This window comes from Andrographis paniculata, unplaced genomic scaffold, assembly GCF_009805555.1.
Source record: "Andrographis paniculata isolate CXL003 unplaced genomic scaffold, ASM980555v1 Contig15END, whole genome shotgun sequence".
In the NCBI taxonomy this organism is placed as follows: domain Eukaryota; kingdom Viridiplantae; phylum Streptophyta; class Magnoliopsida; order Lamiales; family Acanthaceae; genus Andrographis; species Andrographis paniculata.
The window spans coordinates 1,876,817-1,899,906 of NW_026137435.1; the positions used below are offsets into that span (position 1 = coordinate 1,876,817).

At 28.6% G+C, this 23,090-nt stretch overlaps 2 protein-coding genes across 2 annotated transcripts; both read left to right on the forward strand.

Moving 5' to 3' along the window:
- Positions 1 to 1,150: 1,150 nt before the first annotated feature.
- On the forward strand, positions 1,151 to 4,525 carry LOC127260063 (axial regulator YABBY 1-like). The gene is made up of 7 exons (XM_051287720.1): positions 1,151 to 1,608; positions 1,935 to 2,090; positions 2,299 to 2,419; positions 3,322 to 3,370; positions 3,692 to 3,767; positions 3,871 to 3,951; positions 4,074 to 4,525. The coding sequence occupies exons 1-7, from the start codon at positions 1,324 to 1,326 to the stop codon at positions 4,149 to 4,151; spliced, it is 846 nt and encodes a 281-aa protein (XP_051143677.1). The 5' UTR covers positions 1,151 to 1,323; the 3' UTR covers positions 4,152 to 4,525.
- A 9,127-nt stretch (positions 4,526 to 13,652) lies between these two features.
- Positions 13,653 to 18,509, forward strand: LOC127262271 (plasmodesmata-located protein 8). The gene is made up of 3 exons (XM_051290893.1): positions 13,653 to 14,567; positions 17,225 to 17,338; positions 17,949 to 18,509. Exons 1-3 carry the CDS (start codon positions 13,853 to 13,855, stop codon positions 17,951 to 17,953), a joined length of 834 nt encoding a protein of 277 aa, XP_051146850.1. The 5' UTR covers positions 13,653 to 13,852; the 3' UTR covers positions 17,954 to 18,509.
- The last annotated feature ends 4,581 nt before the right edge of the window (positions 18,510 to 23,090 follow it).

The following is a 23,090-nucleotide window of genomic DNA, read 5'->3' on the forward strand; positions in this document are numbered from 1 at the left end:
CAAAGCTAATAACTAACCCAATGAATTGAACATTAACAAAATAACTTCATTGATGATTAATAAAATATTTTGAGTGCTGATTCGAGATTTATCAGCACTATACTGATTGTTCAATCGATAGATAAAAATAATATAAATAATATATAAAAATTTAGAAAGATAATACCTATCATATGACATATTAGTATGCATTATATAAAATATTAATATGTATTGTCAGTTCTATTTTATATGTATATTTTAGAGATCCAACTCAAAATCACTCCAACTTCCCTTGTGTACAAGTACTTTTTTTTATGTTATTTTCATCCTTTCATTTATGAATTTTCAAATTGTCCTTAATATATTGCAATTTTCATTCTTTCATTTCGTAAAAATGATCACACATAAGTCCGTCCGAAAGACTTGCTTAAGTTAGCCGAGAACTCTATTTTTTACTTCATCCGACCGGTCCAACATCCTTATAGGCCGACGATTAAATTTTTTAGTGACAACATTATCTATACCCATAAAATTAAACATCCCTAACTACCTAATGGGAATAAAGATGCACCAAAATACACTTGGGATTTGTTTTTCTGAGACAAAACTCATGTTACTGCTAGATTTGAATTTTGCATTTTTCGAAAAAAAATATACTTTTTTATTTCACAAAATATTTGTAGTACATTATCTTAATACAAATGCAAACCAATTTTTTTTCAAAACTTGCAAGTACCCTTGAATCATAATTAAGTCTTATCTGGGTTGTTATTTGGTTAAACACACAGATACATACATATACACTCACAGAGACATATGTATATATATATATAGAGAGAGAGAGAGAGAGAGAGAGAGAGAGAGATGCGGAGGGGGGATGAGAAAGGGACGTTTGCATGGTGGCCATTGCTCTGAGTCATTCACCTGTTGTTTTCACACTTAATACCTCTCTCTCTCTCTAGCTCTCTCTCTCTCTCTCATTGTCTCTCTCTTACAGTCAGACACACAGACACAAATCCTATGGGCAATGCGATTCACAATCTCCCACCTCTTATCTTAACATCTTCATTCGTTTAATTAATTATCACCATTCCATTGCAAAGCAAATTATAAACCCTACCCTACCCCTACCCTACCCACCTCTACTTTTTTTGTCTTTGAATGTCTTCCTTCTTTGTTTGTTGGGAGAAGAGATATAATAATATCGAAGCAGCAGGATCATCGATGGCTCTAAATTATTGATGAGGTTACCCTTAACCCTATCTACTTCCCTGTCGGAACACAGTAGCAGTGTAGCCCTAGCCCTAGCCCTAGCCTTAGCCTTCATATATACATACCTCGATGGGTCAATCCATCAATCAATCAGTCACTCAAATCATCGTCATCATCATCAAATCAAAATCACATATCCAGAGAGACAAAGAAAGAAAGTTGGATAGTTGTAGTCGTCTCGAGACAAGACCTTATCATAAGAACAAAAAGAAAAAAGAAAACATGTCCTCTTCATCATCTGCAGCTTTTGCACCGGACCACCACCTCCACCACCACCACCACCACCACCACCCCCCCCACACCACCGATCAGCTCTGTTACGTCCATTGCAACTTTTGTGACACTGTCCTCGCGGTATGTATTTGTTCTACCTACCTATTTCTTATCACTTGTCTCTCATCAATCTCTATCTGTCCATCCATCCATCTTTTCACAACCCCCCCCCCCCCCCCCCCACACACACACTTATATATGTACATATATATATGTATCTATATATGTCCCCTATAGGTAGCTTCTTCTTCTTCCTCTTTCTTGTTGTTCAATGTGGGTTTCTTCAAAAGCTGCTGCCTCCTCGTTGAACAAAATCATTCAGATTTATTTTAATTGTTTAATAATAATATATCAAATCATCAATTGTTGAAATATATGTGTGTATATATATATATATATATATATAGGTGAGTGTTCCTTGCACGAGCTTGTTCAAGACTGTCACCGTTCGATGCGGACATTGTACCAATCTTCTCTCTGTCAACATGCGTGGATTGCTTCTTCCTCCTGCACCTAATCAGCTCCATCTTGGCCACTCCTTCTTCTCTCCTCAGAATCTTCTGGTATTTATATATATATATATATATATATCTAATTAGGGTTCTTATTTAGGGTTTCTGTTTATTTGCTTGCACTTCTATTATATATGTCTGTCTGCACACTACAGATTCTGCAAATCCATCAAATGATTCTTCGAAATTCGTTTCATTTTCTGAATTTTTGAAATTTTTTTATCCTTGATTGAAATTAATTTTTTTCAAATTTATGTAGGAAGAGATTCGGAACTCGCCGTCGAACTTGCTTATCAACAATCAGCTGAGTCCGACAGAGTCATCTGTGACGGCTGTGCGAGGAATCGACGAGCTTCCGAAGCCTCCAGTGGCTAACAGACGTGAGAACTAAATCATTTCTGTGTTTCTGTTCTTCTACGTTTTCGATTTTCTAGAAAGATTGAAGTAAATAAAAATGTGATCTTTAATGAAACGATTAATCTTTCTGATCAGTCATCCTTAAATTTGCATATGTTTGAAATCACTTCTGTGTTTCTGTTCGTCTTCGTTTTCGAATTTCCAAAAAAATTAAGTAATTAAAAGTGTGATCTTTAATGAAAAGATGAATCTTTCTCAGACGTCCTTACACTTGCATATGTTTAAAATCATTTCTGTATTTCTGTTCTTTTCGAATTTCCAAAAAAAATCAAGTAAATAAAAATGTGATCTTTAATGAAAAGATGGATCTTTCTGAGACGTCCTTAAAACTTACATGTGTTTGAAGATCAGACATTAAACTTTGTGCTTTGAAAGTGTTTGGAATGTTAAGAAGCTGAAATTAAATTGGTCCTATAATTTTAGGTCTTCTCTCTTCAACAGCTGACAGAAAAATTTAATTTCTGATATTTCATCGATCAGATCGAAATCTGAATCTCACCCTTTAATGTGATTATCATTATCTTCTCCATTTTCTTCTCTTTAAATCAGAACCCTCAATTTGCACAGATGTTTCAACAAACCCTGATTTTGTTCCAACTCATGTTTTCTGAAATTGATATAATTAAATGTTTCTTGGCCTTGTCTTGAAAGTAAACACAAAGAAACAAATAGGAAAGAGGCAAAAATCATTAGATAATGATGAAGCAGTGATGAGATATCTAGAGAGAGAGAGAGAGAGAGAGGAGAAAGAGAAAGATAGTGAAAGGTAAAAGGATGAATGTAGAAATCCAAAGAAAGACAGGCAAGTGAAATTAATGTTGGCTTCTGTTTTATTGTTTGTCTGTATTTATTGTTTATATTTCAGCCCCAGAGAAAAGACAGAGAGTCCCTTCTGCATACAACCGTTTCATCAAGTAAGTAATTATAAAGCAATTATAACCTACATATATATATATATATGTATGTATATACAGTCCTTACCCTACTCTACCCTAGCCCACCCCCAACCCCACCAGGTGTGTACTTCATAGATGTGAATTGACCATGTGTTCTTGCAGCTTTTATCAAATGCCTTTAATGGCTGCTTTTCATATATATATTTGCAATGACAGAAATTGTAGTCAGTTGTCGACATGTAAATTTAATTTTTATCTCTAAATAAAAAATCGAATTTGTCGATGATTTGAAGCACAATTTGAATATTAATTTTGTAAACGATTATTCTTGGATCTCAGGGATGAGATTCAACGCATCAAAGCTGGAAACCCTGATATCAGTCACAGGGAAGCCTTCAGTGCTGCTGCAAAGAATGTAAGATAGATCCAAGAACTTTCATTGTTAGGGTTTCCTTTTTTATTTCTTGAAATTAGAAACATATATATATTAATTTTGTAATTATTTTATTATTTTATAGTGGGCCCACTTCCCACACATTCATTTCGGACTTATGCCTGATCATCAACCCGTGAAGAAACCAAATGTTTGTCAGCAACAGGTAGCATATGCATGTCTGAAAACCCTAGATTTTTTAATTTCTAAAAACCTCTTCGATCTTCCCCCAAGAATTGGCAACAATGGAGAATTATAATATGAATTGATTAATTTGGTGGTGTTCAGGAAGGAGGAGAGCTTGATCATGTTCTGATGAAGGATGGATTTCTTGCTCCTGCAAATGTGGGTCTGTCTCCCTACTAAGATTAATAATTATTATTCTTCGATCATATATATATATATATATGTGTGTGTGTGTGTATGTATTTTATGTGTGTGGGGGGCGTATGTCGATGATATACGTCTGGATCGTGTTTAATTACTGGATCGAGGTTTCTGGCATTAGCTAGGGTTCTTATTATACTAAGTTCGATCGATCCATGCTGTCTGTGGGAATGATGACTGTTTTAATTTGCAGTTTCTGCGTTGCTTAATTAATTAGCTTAGCTTAGCTTAGCTTAATTCGAATGACATGATTGTGATGGGAAAGAGAGGATTTTGGATGTCGAATGTTTGGTAATGTTATATGATCTCTCGAACCCATCCTATCATAATGAATTAAAGCTATATCCTTTATTTATTATGGCTTTGTTTCCTTGTAAGATTTTAACTCTAATTTTATTACTTTCTTGGTCCGAATGAAAGGTTACCATTTTTCATTTTTATTCGTCCCAAAATTAAGGTTATCATTTCCTAATTTAGTAATTGTACTGTCTACTTAACATAATAAATACCCTTTCAACTTACAATATATTACACAAATGTCATTACTTTTATATTACACCATACTAATAGGGGTATTTTTATCTTTTTTACTACAATCCAATATAATTACTAATATTCAAATATCTACGTGCAAAAAACAAACGTCACTCTTCCAACGGGACGGAGGGAGTATTTCAACTTTATTTTTCCTCCAAAAATATTAAATCAAACATCCAACTTTTATTTATTTTATTACGCTAAAATCTAATTTTACATTCAAAACATCACATAATATATATTTATATCACATCAAATAACTATTTCAATTCAAAACTCACAAACGACCCTTGTGCATTTGATAAACCTAGCATATAAACCGTACAAGAATCAAAAGGGCATCAACAGATTTTGGACTCATAACTTTACGGTTACAAGTTCACCCATATCACCAATTCTTAGCGATAAAAAATTAAATAAATAAAAATGTATCTAAATCATATAAAAAGATTGTGCGAGTATTTTAGAAAATTCATTTAAGGCTGTGTTTATAACAATATTGCTATTATGAATTAAAGTATAGGTAATTTAAATAAATATATACACTCGATCGCTCTATCCGAATTCAAATGTGCTTTTTCGTTTTTCTATAGTAACTTAACAAATAATAACATTTTATTAGTCAGAAGAAGTAGGGGTGAACAAAATATCCGAAATCTGAAAATTCAATCCGAACCAAACCGAAATTTAAATTTTGGTTCGAATTTTTCGGATTTTCAGATTGGATCGGATTGAATTTTTAACAAATTTCGAATTTTCGAATCGGATCGGATCGGTATACTTAAAATCTGAACCAATCCGAAATATAACATTTTAATATATTTTTTTATTATACATATTTAATATTTTATTAAAAAATATTATATTTTAATATAAAAAAAACTCAAATTTATTAATTATATTTTAATATATTTAATTTTTATATATTTTATATATTTGATATTATAAAATAATAATAAAATATAAAAGAAATTTAAAATTTTAAAAAAATAATAAAAATATTTAGAATTTCGGATTTTTCGGTTTGGTTCGATTTTTTTAGTTCGGATTACGGATTTTCGAATTTCAGTTCGGTTCAGATTGATTTTTTTAAAAATTTCGAATTTTCGGATACCGAAAATCCGAATGCTCACCCTTAGTCAAAAGTGTAGAAAATAGTTTGATATTTTTACCATTGAAAGTACAAGAAAAATGGATATATAAATTGAGAGTATTTTGATATTAGATAGGATTATTTTTACTATAAAATTGAAAACTGATACATTTGAGTAGGACCGACAAAATTGATAAAAACTAGTATATTGAATTTAGCCGGAGGGAAATATAATTGATATATGTCATCTTGATATATTTGTTGTGGCTAAAATAGAGTATATTAGATTTATTTTTCTTTCATATATATTTTGTACTACCTTCTTCATTGAAATCTATGTTTATTTGACCAGTTTTTACGAAATGAGTAAAAATATAAATAAAATAAATTCTTTTATAGTAAGTAGAAAAGTAATATTTTTTTTACTAAAATATAACAATATTTTTTTTATGACAATAGAAAAAAAAAAAAAAACAAAAAATTAGCATAAATTTAATTGGCAGGGGAGTATTATAATTCTTTTATATATGAAACATTTCTTGTGTGCCACAATGTGTTATTATAAGTATAACACAGTACTTAATAAAGTTGATTTCCTTGTTTAAGTAACACTGTTTTTTAAAGTGATCTTTTATATATATATATATATATATTAATATTAATTTTTTAAAAATAAATTATTCACTTGTAATTTAAAAAATCTGCATTACTCTACCTTTATAATTTAAAATCTATATGAGACTCTTTTATTTTCTAAATATTATACTAATGGTTTTTTAGAAGATTCTATCCAATATTTAAAAAATAATAATACAAAAGGGGTCTAATGCAATTTTTAAAAGATTTTATAAAATATTTTTTAAAAATAATATGGAGTCTTGTGCAATTTTTAAATTACAGGAGAATATAATACCGATTTTTCAAACTATAAGAGCATCTCCAATGCAATGTCAAAATTGACGTTGCAGCTCCATATTTGCAGATCAACTTCTCCAACCAGACGCTATTCCCTACACCATTTTTTGTGTTTGCTACAGTGCAAAATCAAAAGCAACGCCATTTATGGTGTGTTTGTTTTATTTTTTACAAATTGCAAATTGGTCCATGTAATATTTATATTTTAATTGTGTATATTTGTATTTTTATTATTTATTTAGTGATTTAAAAGTTGTTTAAAATAATATATTTTGGAGTTGAAAATAGAATTATGGGTTGAAGTTAAATTATTGTAACAATTGCATTTTTTGAGTTATAAGTACGTAAATAGAGTTGTGTGGTTGGAGATGGATGGGGATTATAAGTAATTTTGTCTTTTATTTTTTCCACACATTACATGCACCAAATGGAAATTAAAGGATGTAAAGAGAGTGTTCAACCACTTAAGTTACAATTTTTTTCACATTGTTCAAGTGAGCTTGAGCACTATGTTGTCACATGTTTGTTGATGATCTACTATGTTTCTAACATAGTGCTTGAATTATAGTTGGAGTTAAGTATTTTTTTTTTCTTTTTTATAATATAAGAATTAGGCTATAGTATACGGAACCATTTCCGTGTAGAATAATACCATTACACCTCCGTCACTTTATATAGCAACAGAAGCTGCAACAAAATATAAAATAATACCATTACACCTCGAAGGGTTTCGAACTAGTGACCTTATAGTTATTAAAGACTTAAACGACTTTGTCATGCCATATTAGCTATCTACTCTAAAATATTACTTTTTATTTGTTATTATATTTTAACTATATAAATATTATTGATTATAAATTTATCTTTTAAAAATAGATATATATTTATTTAATATATCATCATGATTTTTTAACAACAAATTGAATAGCTACGAACGATATTAAATAAAGATATTGAAGATGATTTTATTATTTTTTTATTATTTTGAATAACTACGAACAATAATAAAAAAAATTATAGTTATTTTCGTTACTTATGTTGTGACATTTGATTTAAAAAAATCACGAAAATTATACTATGACAATATCTGTAATAATTTAAAATGTTGGAAATATTTTGGTTATTTTTGCCGCAACTTAAAATAGTCAAAAAAAATTTTTGTGACAAAATAGTCAAAAGACACGGAATAGAAATATCTTGGACATTTTCGTTACATAAGCCGCTACTTTAAATAGTCACGGAAAGTTGTTTGTAGCTTTTTCTGCAAATATTACTTACGGAATAGTTAAAACAAAAAGTTGTGACATAAATTTGTCACGAAATTACTTTCCCATTTAAAAATAGTTTTGAATACGTCATTTTGTTGTATTTTTTTATACTTTTGTTATGATGATTAATCGAAAATTGAAGAATGGTTCAAAAAAAAATCCCTATATAAGTAGCTTGAGAAGTCCGACGAATTAAAGATAGAATCCGATGAACTAAATAGAGAATATAAAGATCTTAAAAAGCGAGTACAAGAAGTTTTAGAGAGATTTTTCTGTGTTCTAAAAATTTGAGGACTCTAAAAAAACAATTGAAATCTTTTTATATACTAGAATTAGATATGAAAAACTTTGACATTGATAATATTATTGTCGATCCAGCCAACAAAGAAATTATCCTTGTTCATGTAGTGGAACACTTGTAAGAGAAAACACAATCAAAGAACGCAAAAACCTCTAATGGAGATTAATGCATTGGTCCGTCATTCTCACTTGGTATCGATCAAGAAGAGAACCCCGATATTTGATGTTGTTGTTTACGCTAGTAATACTGCCCTTGAAATTGCAAAGATGAGTTGATTATCCCGTTGAATCAATTTAAGTTACAATGATTCTTTGGAAGCCACCGCCAAATATGTCTTTGTGCATGCAAAGATAGGTTTCGATAATGTAAGAATTCGTCGGATCTCTTGCATTATTAGTAAACTTGTTGGATGTGCAATTTTGAGAGGGATTCGAAATGTACAAGGGGAAAAAGGGTTAAAAGAGAGTTTGTGTATTGCGAAGTGTGACTTAATTCAAACACTACAATGACACAAGAAGAATATTTTAGTGTTGGCCGTTTTATAGCCATGGATTCGCGCTATTTGGAACCGCGCATATAATAACTTCACGATCCTAAGTCATCCCTGTTGAATATATTCCACATTGAAAAAATATGGAATCTCTTATTGGCTTATAAGAGTGAAGGATCACTCCACCTTTTATTAATTGGTTTTATATTGGAAACTTGGATCTCTTCTTAACATAGTATCAAAGTCATGGTGTCCGTATTGAGTTTGGATCATATATAGATTTTTGAGATTATCATCACGAGGGAGAGTGTTGAATATATCCCACATTGAAAAAATATGAATCTCTCGTTGACTTATAAAAGTGAAGAGTCACTCCACCTATAACTAATTAGTTTTAGGTTAGAAGTCTGAATCCCTTCTTAACAATTCCCAACTTAAAAAACACGCATATTTACGTCTCAACCTATTCTATATAATACTTAATATGTCTCTCTTAAATAGTTTTTTAATGTATATAATCGATAGTTCATCTTTTTGTGAATCTGAATATATATATATATATATAATAACTTATTGATCGGTTCACTTCCACTAATTTACTCTGACAATATAGTGGGATGATGAAAAAAATAATAATAAAAAAATAAAAAGAAAAAAAATTAGAGCAGAATTAATATTTTAAATTAAAAAAAGATTAGATTTTTCTATAATAAATCTATGATGAAAAATATTACTCATTTCGTCGTCCAATTCTATGCTATTTGACCCGATTTTAAAAATTTATAAACAAAAATATAAACAAAAATATTACTCATTTCGTCCGCCAAGTGTCGCTGACCTGGCGGGACATCCGGCGGATACGTCACCTCCGGCGAGCCACGCCGGCGTCTTCGGTGCCGGAGGACTAAAATAGCGAAATTTTTTTACTTATGGGACTAGTTTGCGACAGACTCCACTTACAGGACTAAAATGATAAAAGAGTCTTGTTACGAGACTAAAAAAACAATGTACCTTTTATTAAAATACTTAAATAAAAATTAATAGTTAAACTGTAAAATAAGATATTAATGTATTTATTTAGTAAAATTGTTGGAAGATATATTTTTTATGTGATGTATATGAAATTGTATAATTAATATGAAATAATAAATGTATTAATATATTAACTCTTTTGAAAAAAAATATAGTTTTTAGAATTGTGGAAGAAAAATATATTTAATTCTTTTGAAAAAAAAATTGTTTAATATAAAAATTGTAACTAAGATTATTTTATTATTAAATATGGGACTAATTTCAGAATAAAGTTTTTATTATGAATAAAAATAAATAATAGACCAGCAAAAATATTTAAAAACACATCGTAGTATGAAATTAATGAATATTAATTAATTATGCAGAAAAAGGAAAAGCTGTTTCCAACGCAACTTTTGAGTATAGGATTCCACAGTTTCGGAATTCCTTTTGGTTGTGTATAGTTAAATTTTTTATTATTTATTAATATTCCCTCCGACCAACAATAGAGTATTTATTTTTTTATTTTGATATGTTTTATAACGAAGTATTTATTTAATATTACAAATACCCTTATAACTTATAATATATTAAAGAAATATCATATTTTTATATCACACATACTAATAATGTTATTTTAGTTAGTTATTAATATTCCCTTCAACCCACAATAAAATATTTATTTTTTTATTTTAGTCTATTCTATAAAAAAATATTTGTTTTTATTTAGTAACTGTACTATCTATTTAACATTACAAAAATTTATAATATATTACACAAAGGTCATATATTTATATCACACATACGAATAAGGTTATTTTAGTTATTTCTACTTTATTTCTACTACATCCTAATATAATACTAATATTTTTAAAACTACGTAAAAAAAATAAATATTTAATTATAGAACGAAAGTAAAAGAAATTACAAATAATATTACATTAAATATATATATATATTTTTACAAAATATTATTTTGAATATTTATATAATATAGTATTTTTTTTCTTAATTTCAAATGTTTTTCCTGTGGTTCAAATTTATGTTTATTTTTTCTGTTTTGGTTGTCATAAAAATATTTTTGTTTTTTAGTAATAAAATATTATTTATTTTTTTCACTATTAAAAAAATTATTTTTATCTATTCTTTTACAACTTATATTCAAATCGACATAGATTTCGATGACGGAAGTAGTATAAATTTATACTATTTCACGTGTATTTCTTTACACCAAAATCCTAAGGTTTCTATTTTAACTCTTACGTTTTTCCGAAAAAAATATTTTTTTTTTCTCTCACAAAATATTCTATCATACATTATTTTACTACCAAACATAAACCAAATTTTTTCCAAATTTATCAAAAAAAACAAACCCTTAGAAATTTATTATGCATTTTACACAAATAAATATATTTTGATTATTTATTAATTATATTATAATATTATTATATTATAATTTTACTTTTATAAAATTTAAAATAATTAATCTTATATATAAATTATTTTAATTATAAAATATATAAATTTATTAAAATCAATATAAAATAGAAAATATAAATATAAATAATTTATTTTAATATTAAAATTATAGTATTATATAAATTTTATGTTAAAAATAAATTAAATTTATTAAAAATTATAAATATAATGAACTAATCGATAATTAACATAATAAATATATACACGAAAAATTTATTATTTTATATTTTGCATCATTTTCAATAAATAAAACTATTTATATTTTTCAATAAAAATATATTATTTTTTAAATCTAAGTATAATAAAAATAAATATTACTCCCTCCGTCCCAATACAATATATAGTCTTGTTTACCATTTTTATCCGGCCCAAAACAATAGTCTCATTTCCATAAATAATTTATATAACTACTATTACTTTTTCATTATTATTACATAATTGTCACTATTTTTTATACTAATACACTCATAAGACCAAAAAAGTTTTTTACTCGTATTTTTTACCAACTACCACTATAATATTAATATTTCTTATATCCCGTGTCAAACACAATCCAGACTATAGTTTTGAGACAGAGGAAGTATTTTATAACACTTTTACAATTTTTCAATAACTAATAACAAAAAATTTCAAACATTCTAAACTCAAAAGAACACAATTGAATACATTATAAAAAAAAATATACTTCTTCCGTCTCATAACAAAGTATCCATTTTTTTATTTTAGTCTGTCCCATAACAAAGTATCCATTTCCTTTTTTAGTAACTGTACTTTCTACCTAACATTACAAATACCCTTACAACTTACAATATATTACACAAATGTCATTACTTTTATATCACACATACTAATAAGGTTGTTTTAGTCATTTCTACTTTATTCCTACTATATCCCAATATAATACTAATATTTTTAAAACTACGTGCAAAAAGCAAATAGATACTTAGTTTCGGGACGGAGGGAGTAATAGAAATTAGCTCAATTGTTATTTTGAGTATAAACCACTAATATCAAATAGTTATTTTACCAAATATTTTAATACAAACAGCTAGTCAAATCAGCTAATTGAATCAGTTAACAATTATCAGCTAATTGTCCAACAATCTCTAAAACTAAATCCACCCTAATATCATATGGAGCTTTTTTTCTTCTTTTTTTTTTATGACATGAAAACCTGCAGCCGCTACTCGAAAGTGCGCACTGAATAAAGCCCAGCCGAACCTAATACCTTGCAAATCAGGCCAGACGGAAAAGTCACACTAGGCGAATCATGTGTAACTGGTGACCTGAGGCGTCGGAGGTTTGAATCCATGACCTCACGGTCACAAATCCAACCCCCGATTTGAAGCTAATATCAGATGGAGCTTTTGAAAACGAATATATTCGTTAAACACTATAATTATTCTGCAATAAGAATATATTCAATATTTTCCATTTCAAATTTTCAATTCCCATTCTATCTTTTACACCATGAATAAGTTATAATCACCTTTCCTATGATTATATTCAGTCATATTTTTTATTTTATTTTTTATGTTACGAATGTGCCTCAAATCTTATTCTTTGTACTCCGTTTGGAGGCACTTTTGTGTGCCATATTGATGCAAGTCAACAATTTTTATTTTATTTTATTATTTTTTTAATACGTGAAAATCTACCGTCGCTATTCGAAAATACGTATTGGATAAATTTCTGATCGAATATAAATACCCTGTAAACTAGGCCCGATAAACAAGTCATATTGTCACACTAACCGAACCATGTATGATAGTTCTGATTTGACGAATCGAACAAGTCACATTATCACACTAAACAAACAAGTCAAATTGTCACACTAAACAAGTCACAAGTCACTTGCTTCGGGATTTGACGGATCTAACATATATTTATTCATTTTTCAATATATTGTATTATAAGATAGTATATACTGAAGTATAATATAACATATAATGTATTATAAATATATTGAAATATGTATCTACTTTAATCACATATATTTCGATATATTTATGATACATTATACTCTTCTTATTCGGTTCCAAGGATCCGACTTACATTTTGCGTCGTTATATTTAACATTAAAAATATTTTTATATTTATATTTTTTTTTGCTCAAATATCATTATAATAATATTATAAGTATTTTTTTCATTTTCTCTTAATTTGTACTATATTTTCATATAATAATTAATATTCAAAGATCAACACGAAAAAAAAGTAAATTGGACCCTTAGAGCGGGAATGAGGTAGTATATTATACTACGTATTATAATTTAATAAATGTTACTACTTTCGTCCCAAATATTTTGTGTCAAACTCACTGCAATATTTTTAAATTTAATAATAATTAATTATATTTATATATATATATACATACTCCATTTTCACTCAAATAAAAAATAAATAAATAAATAAATATATATATAAATATATATTGATCCGATCAAATCAACATCACCACGTGACACGATCAGTATAGAATCTGCAGCCTCCAAGTTATCACCAAAAACAGTTACTTCACTTCCTCCTCCACCATCATCAGCATCATCTTCTTCTCCTTCTGTTCAATCCCTAAATTAAAAATTTATGTCCGCCATCGCCGCCGCCATCAAATTCTATACCCTTTTCCTCTTCACAGTAGCTCTCCTGCGCATCATCCATGGCGGCCGCGCCAACATCTTCATCTACGCCGGCTGCTCCCTCGACAAATTCCCCCCAAACTCCCCTTACCAATCCGATCTCAACGCCTTGCTCTCCGCCCTTTCTTCCTCCTCTTCCCGCTCGCTCTACAGCTCCTTCTCCACCGGAAACGCCACCGGCCTCTACCAGTGCCGCGGCGACCTTAAAACCAGAGACTGCGCCGATTGCGTCGCCGCCGCCGTAAGCCAGCTCGACCTTCTCTGCCCCTACACGGGCGGCGCCGCCCTCCAGCTCGACGGCTGCTTCCTCCGCTACGACGACGGCGGCGATTTCGTCGGAAAACTGGACACCAGCTTGAGGTATAAGAAGTGCAGCGCCAGCAACGGCGGCGACGCGGAGTTCGTGCGGCGGAGAGACGACATGCTCGCCGATTTGGGCGGCGCGGCTGCGGCGGCGGCTGGGTTTCGCGTCAGCTCCGCCGGCGCCGTCGAGGGTTACGCGCAGTGCTTGGGGGATCTGACGGCGGCGGAGTGCGGTGAGTGCCTGGCGGAAGGGGCGGCGATGGTGAAGTCGCTGTGCGGCGCAGCGGTCGCCGGCGACGTTTTTCTGGCAAAGTGTTATGTACGGTATTGGGAAAGCGGTTACTATGGTTCATCTTCAGGTATACATACAAATTTAAAAGTAGTACTATATTATTATTATTATTTTTTTTTTTTCTATTTAGAATATCATATTTTATATTTATTTATATTATTCTAATTATTTTATTATTTTTAAAACAATTAAAAAAAATCCTCTGTACATTTTTTGTTTAGGACTATTTTAGGTAATGTAGCTTATTAAGTTATTAATAATAAATTAAGATAATATTTTATTTATTTTTTATATGTGTAGTGTTGTTGGTATTTTAAATATTTTTAGAATTATATCTGAATAAAATATATGCAATATGAATATTATTTTGTAAACAATAAAATTTTATATAATACAAATGAATAAAAAATATATTTATTTATTTATCGTTACTATAAATTAGTTTTATAAAAAATGAGGAGTTTTAAAGGTAGATAAAAATATTTGTTAATCGATGAGAGAAAGGGTCTTCCACGTAAGATGTTAGAAGTTTAATTAAATTTATTTATATTTGTTAGTATGTTTAAGATTGATAAACTTACCAAAAATAGAAAGAAGTCATCTATGAAATGAAGCCATCTGTGGCAAAACGAATGGAGTATAGTTATCATACGTTATTTTAATATCAAATTCAAACCAAAAGTTTTTCAAACTTATCAAAAGAAACAAACTCTTAACTTTTTGTAATGACTTTTTTATTTTTTATAATGAGTATTTTGACTTTTTTACTTTTGTATAAAATATTTGTGATTTTTATTAATCCCTCCGATATTCAAATATATTCTTATTTTTCTTTTTTATTATCATTTAAATTTATTTTTATTTTTTTAAAATTAAAAAAAAAAAATTTACTATCTCTTTACCTTAAAAGTAACGGTTTTTATTTTTATCTATTTTTTGAAAAATTTATACTCGCTAAATAAGTATATAATTGAACAACGGAGGAAGTATTACTTTTTGGGAATCTCAATTAAAAAATTGCTGCTAGAAGAATAACTGATATTATTAGAAAGTACTTTCATTGTTATGTAAATACTTTTTTTTTATAGATAGTAGTAATATTTTTCTATGATGTGAGAATTTGTAGTGATTATTTTTCAAAATATATACTTTATATTTATTTTAAATATATGTGTGAAGTATCAGCTCAATAATGCCTTGACAAATAAACTCACAATTTGATTTTTTTTAATTTAAATTTTAATGGTTATTATTAATTTAATTTTTTTTAAAATAAAATTTTGATGTGGTATTTTGTGAGAAAAAATAATATATCATTATTCTCCCTCAATCATTCAAATCTATGCTAATTTTTCTTTTTGGGTTGTCATTGAAAAATATTATTGTTTATTTTGTAAGTAAAAATTTATTACATTTTTGTACTTTGTTTAACTATAAAAAGAAAAAATACCCATTATTACTCATATTTATTAAAATTCGAAATGAGCACTAATTTGAATAAAGGATGAAATATTAAAAAATATATTAAGTGAATAATGTTAATTTATCTTTTTTAATTAAATAAATATATAAGTTGTCAAACTATATTTTCTTTTTATTTTTTTATCCAAAAAAAAGAGCAATAATATTTATAATACTATTAGAATTTGAAATTGTTTTTATTTTTATTTTTTTGAATAGTGAAATTATGCACCATAGAGTAGAGAGCTATAAACAAATCTCCACTTGATGTTGCTTTTCATCTTTGAATCTAATTTATGTTATCCTCACCCCCTTTTAATTTGTGTTCTCTTTTCACTTTCCTTTAATATATATTATATTTATAATGGAAGAATTTTTTTTTATTATTATTTTTATTTTTATTATGATGTGAGAATTCACACCCGCTGTCCGAAAGTAAACACTGGATCGTACTGGATAAAAAGAATAATTCTTATTTAAATGCTTAAGAGCATAATCGGCATGTTCTACATATTATGTTATTTTTTAAAAAAAAAAAATTATATACTTTAATTATAATTTAAATTTTACAATTTATTTATATTTTAAATTTTGATTATACTAATTAGTTATTTTAATTTATAATTATTTTTATTATATTGTAATTATTTCTATGAATATATTTTTTATTATTTACTAATTACATTTCTACTAAATTTTTATGTCTATAATATATATATAATATTTTATTTTTTACAAAAAGTTAACAATTTTATACAAAATATTATTTTTATATTACCAATATCACATATTCTGTATTAGGGTGTGTTTCTTTTGAGTGGATTTGGAGAATATTGATTTAAATTTGATATTAAAATAATATTTGATAAAATATTTAATAAAAACATATACATATATTTAAAAAATACACAATTCAAATGGTAAAATGTGAAAAAAGAAGAAAAAAAATTGCGAAAAAATATACACACCCCACAAAACACACTTTTTGTTTTTATAGATAAAAATAATAATACTCCCAATTTTTAGCAATTACGTGTATCTTGTTTGTTCCTTTTTAATTCGATTTTGTATTTTAATTTTAGGCTTTTAGTTAAATAATTATTGAATATGAGTATTTTTGTTAGAAAAAATAATGTAATTTTATAAGAAATGCTAGGATTGTGTAATAATTTTATTTTATTTTTATTTTTTTAAAAAAATATATTTATACAGAAAATAGAAAATTATTATTATGGAATAATAGTTTATTGCAATATGAATTAGGACGAAGTTCTTCAGAGGAAGACGATGTGGGAAAGACTGTGGCCATAATTGTGGGTGTAATTGCAGGCCTTGCTCTGCTCATTGTTCTTCTCTCCCTCTGCAGAAAGTCCCTTGGTATTTATTTTATTATTATTATTTATTTTAGCGTAAACTGTTTTTTAGTTCCGTAACGGACGTCTTATTATTTTAATCCCGTAAGTGGTGTCTGTCGCAAACTAGTCACATAAGTGAAAAATTTTCATTGTTTTAGTCCTCCGACGCCGGAGACGCCCGCGTGGCTGACCGGAAGCCACGTGTGCGCCAGGTGTCCTAGAATTTATTATTATTATTTTTTATTTTAATTTTATTTTAATTTTTTTTTAATTGGACCAAATAAAAAAAATTTAAAAAAAAGCAAATAAAATTTTAAAAAAATTTAAAAAAAATTAAAAAATAAAAAATAATAAAATTATGTATCCACCAGGTGTCCCTAACCTGGCGGACACGTGACCTCCGGTGAGCCACGCGGGCGTCTCCGGCGCCGAAGGACTAGAAGAGAAAAAATTTCACTTATAAAACTAGTTTGCGACATGCTCCACTTACAAGACTAAAATGACAAGGGGTACAGTTAGGGACCAAAAATCAGTTTACCCTTTTTTTTATTAATAATTCATATTATATCTATCTCTGCATCTAATTTAATTTAATTTAATTATATATATATATATATATATTTGCAATGCAGGTTAATGTCAGATGCATTAAGAACACAGCATATATTTGGCAAATGGAAATAGATAAATCAGATAATTGATTTCTTGTGGTGCATGAGTCTGAAGCTGGATCTTTTTAGTTTGTTGGTTTTTATTTTGTTTTATTTTATTTTATTTGACAATTTGTCTTAGTTTTGGGGATTATAGTGAATTTTTTAATATTTTTTACTTTTCAATTCACACTATTTATTTAATTTTTTAATAAATTAAGTATAATTCTATTTTATTAATTAATAGAAATGTGTTCAAATAATAATACTATTTTCGTCCCGCAAAAAGAGTAACATTTGTTTTTTACACGTAGATTTTCTAATATTAGTATTATATTGGTTTATAGTAAAAAAGACAAAAATGCCCATATTAGATTGTGTGATAAAAAAGTAATGACATTTGTGTAATATATTGGAAGTTGTAAGGATATTAATTATGTTAGGCAGTACAATTACTAAATTAGGAAATGATATCCTTTTTTTTTACGGGCAAAAATGGAAAATGATATCCTTTTTATGGGACGAAGAGAATAATATTTTTGTCCTTACAACTATAAAGAAAATGAATAATTTTGTAAAAGTTAAAAATATGTTGGTATTTATTGTTGGAATTCTCGTTTTGATAATTCAGAAAATCAAATAATGATTAAATGTTTTGCTTCTCAAAATCGAATTATGGTGAGTGAAAAAATATATGAGATAATATGATTATCATGTCCCATAATTATGTGCCGAACTGAATTGCAAATTCGAATCAGACGTCGGGCTGAGTCGGTAAGCTCACAAGTCGGATATAGAAATTTGAAAAACTCAATCCATACGAAATTGATAAGTTATATCTTAAAAATTTATTTTCATATTTAAATTTGAGATCATATCTGATAAGATTTAATTTTTGATATCATATCCTAATCCAGTGACGGAACCAGCTTTCGAACTCCGGAGGCGGAATCAACAAGTTGGTTCTGTTTATTGTCTCTTACATATTTTAAATTATAAATTGTCAGTTTGAATTACTGTTTTTTGTTAAATAGAATCCGCAATTCAATATATATATCAACTTAAATATTTTTTTACGAAATATTATATCATATATTATCTTCGTCTGACTCTAAGAGTCTCATTTACTTTTTGCGTATTGATATTTGAATATTAATTATCATATCAAAATGTAGTACAAATTAAGAAAAAATTACAAAAATACTTTCATTAGTGTCTTATAATACTAATAAAAGAATATTTGTACACAAGAATTATACAATTATAAAAACATTTTCAATGTTAAGTAAAATGACATAAAAAATAAACGTGACCCTTAGAAGCGAAGGAGTACATCTTTTACCTTTTTTTTTTTCTAATATTCCAAAGCTTTTATGTAAACAAAACTTAGTTTTTATATATATTTATGATAAAAATATTATATATTATAAATAAAATTAATAAATTAATGTACAAAATAGATTATGGATAAAGGGGCAAACAAAACCATGTAATCATATACTCCCTCCCTCTAGCGGTGAGGACAACATTTAACTTTTTAACGTTGATATTTAAATATTAATTATTATATTAAATTATAGTATAAATTAAGGAAAATAATTTATTAATATTTTATAATATTAATATAATAATATTTATATAAAAAATTATACTAATATAATAATATTTTTAATATTAAGTATAATATTGTAAAAGGTAAATATAACCCTTAGAAACGGAGGAAAATAGTATAATATAAAAATTACACTAAAAGAAATGATTTTTTAAAAAAAATTTGGGGAGTCAGTTGGCCCTGGGACCTACGTTCATTCATCCAGTTTTGAGATTTTATCAATGGTTTATAGTCTTTTTATTTCTGATTTTAATTTTGTTTTAAGTCATGTCTTGTCTACGATTGAAGTCATGTTTGTGCATCTATCTGCAATTCTGTGATCCGTCTGCTACGTTTCTACATTTCTCCAAAACCATGTTTCTGATTGCAATAAGAGTTATATTATTTCCGACTTTGTGAAAGTACTCCCGTCATTTTTTGCTCTAGTAGAGAGTCCGGCTCTGGTAGAGAGTCATATCGTTTTCGGCTCCAGTAGAGAGTCATGTCATTTTCGACTCTGTTGTGAGTTCTGTTATTTTCGACTCTGTTGTGAGTTCTGTTATTTTCGACTCTAATTCAGTTGAGAGCATTGTTTATGGCTATGACACGGTAGAGCGGCGGCGACAACGGTAAATAAGCTACTGTTATTTTTATTTGTGTCTTTTTTGGGTATGTATTCAACTTTCTTATCAAAATCAAGTTGGTTTATGTTATACCATTTGAGTTTGAGAGGATTGTTGAGATATTTTAGATTTAGTAGTTTTATATTTAAATTTTGTATTATTCATAAATTAAATTATTTAGATTTGAATAAAAGTAAAAAAAAAAAACACGAAATTCAACTTTTAAAAAGTTATATCATAAAAATCAGCACTTGTAAATGACGTTGGATTTGGAGATAAAACCATCTGTAAATGGTGTTGGATTTGGAGATAAAAATGTGTGAATGTTGGTCAACTATAAAAATTCTTTTTAAACAATAATTTTTTGTCCAAGGAGAAGACATACCACTATTTATATCGAGGGGTAGGAGAAAATGAAAAGTGCGAAAAAATTTTGTCCACGATAATGCAACATAAAGTTGACCATGTATAAACATAGTTTGTTTCATGTATAGGTCAACAACATATAATGTACCTTTTTGTAATTTATTGATGGTCATTGAAAAGCTTGTACATTGTTAGGCTTGTAATTATAATGTCCGAAACTACTCTTAGTATCTATGAGATCTCTTATAATAACATCAAAAGCTTTGTTGTAATATTAGTATAGGAATAGCCAATAGAAATATTAATTATTTCTACCGCTAACCACTATTTTATATATATTATATATAATATATATATGTAATAGGTATATATATATATAGATGTATGTGTGTGCAGCCGTGTGTCTGTGAATATAATATATATATGTAGTATGTATGTATATATAAATATATGTATTACATAATGTATGTATGTGAAAGTGGAGGAGGAAATGCAGTGGGGGGAAAAGCAATTACATAGACAAAGTAAAAATGAGATGTGTTTTGATTTAATTATTTTCATAAGTATTTATACACGAAAGTACCCCACAACGAAGTAATTGAAAGCATACATAGCAGATACGTAGCACATCGTGTGTGTTACGTGTACAATACTTCCCATTGGATGCTTTTATACGAAGAATGTGTCTCGTTAAAACCTTACTATGGAAAAATCCTGTGGGACAAAAAATCCTAGTGAAGGAAAAAGAGTACAACATTCTTGTATCGATTCGCTCCCCTTGATTTGAGCATTATTTGATATCCCTTAACCGACGCATCCCAATTTTCTTCACCAGTTTTTCAAATGTTGTCGTCGGCAATGCCTTGGTTAATATATCTGTTAAATTATTATTGGATTAAATTTGTTGCACATCAATTTCACCACTCTGCTGAAGATCATGAGTAAAAAAGAATTTGGTGAAATATGTCTCGTTCTATCTCCTTTAATGTAACCCCCTTTCAATTGGGCTATACAAGCTGTATTATCGTCATACAATGTCGTTGGGGGAATTTTATCATCAGGTATTAACCCGCAATTTTTCAAAATATGTTAAGTCATTGACCTCAACCAAACACATTCTCGACTAGCTTCATGTATTGCCAATATTTCAGCATGATTTGAAAAAGTGGCAGTTAAAGTTTGTTTCATCGATCTCCAAGAGATCACAGTTTCGCCAAAAGTAAATATATAGCCAGTTTGCGACTTGGCTTTATGAGGATCCGAAAGTATCCTGCATCGGCAAATCCAATTAATTCATGTCGAGAATTTTTTTGAGTAAAATAACCCGAGATCAATTGTTCCTTGGACATAGCAAAAAAAGTGCTTAATCCCGTTCCAATGTCGTCGAGTAGACGATGAACTGAATCTCGCCAATAAATTTACAGCAAATGATATATCAGGTCGGTTGCTATTGGCAAGATACATTAATGCGCCTATAGCACTCATATATGGCACTTCAGGTCCAAGTGTTTCTTCATTTTCCTCTTTTGGTCTAAATGGATTTTTTGCTTGATCGAGTGCCCTGACAATCATTGGGGTACTTAGCGGATGTGATTTATCCATCATGACTTCAGTACTCTTTTGGTATAATTTGATTGGTGGATAGAGATTCCACTTTCCAAGTGCTCAATTTGTAACTAAGACAAAATTTAGTTTTTCCAAAATCTTTGATCTCAAACTCTTTTTTCATATATTCAAAAGCTTTTTGGATTTCATCAGGAGTTCCAATTAAATTGAGATCATCGACATATACAACGATGATTACAAATTCAGACCCATTTTTCTTTATAAAAACACATGGATAGATAGGGTCATTTATGTAACCTTCTTTGGTTAAGCTTTCGCTGAGGCGATTGTACCACATTCGGCCCGATTGCTTGAGCCCATACAAAGATTTTTGCAATTTGATGGAATATGATTCTTTTGGCTTTGATTTGAATGATTCAGGTATATTGATCCCTTCTGGGATTTTCATATAGACGTCATTATCTAAAGAGCCGTAAAGATAAACAGTAACCACATCCATTAATCGCATATCAAGATTATTGTGTACTGCCAGGCTCACCAGATACCTGAATGTTATTCCATCCATGACCCGCGAATATGTTTCTTCAAAATCAATATCCGGTCTCTGGGAAAAACCCTGGGCTACAAGTCTTGCTTTATATCTTGTGATATCATTATTTTCATTTCTTTTTCTCACAAACACCCATCTGTAGCCAACAAGTTTCACATTTTCAGGTGTTTGGACTATGGGTCCGAATACTTGTCGTTTATTCAATGAGTCCAATTCATACTTAATTGTGTCTTTCCACTTTGCCCAATCATCTCTTTTCCGACATTCATCAACTGATTTTGGTTCATATATCCTCGTCATCTTTTATTATATCGAGCGCTACAGAATATGCAAATGCATTATCAATATTTGTTTTCTTTCTATTCCAATATTTTCTACTGGTGGTATAGTTAACAGAAGTTTCAATAACTTCATCATCACTTTCATCA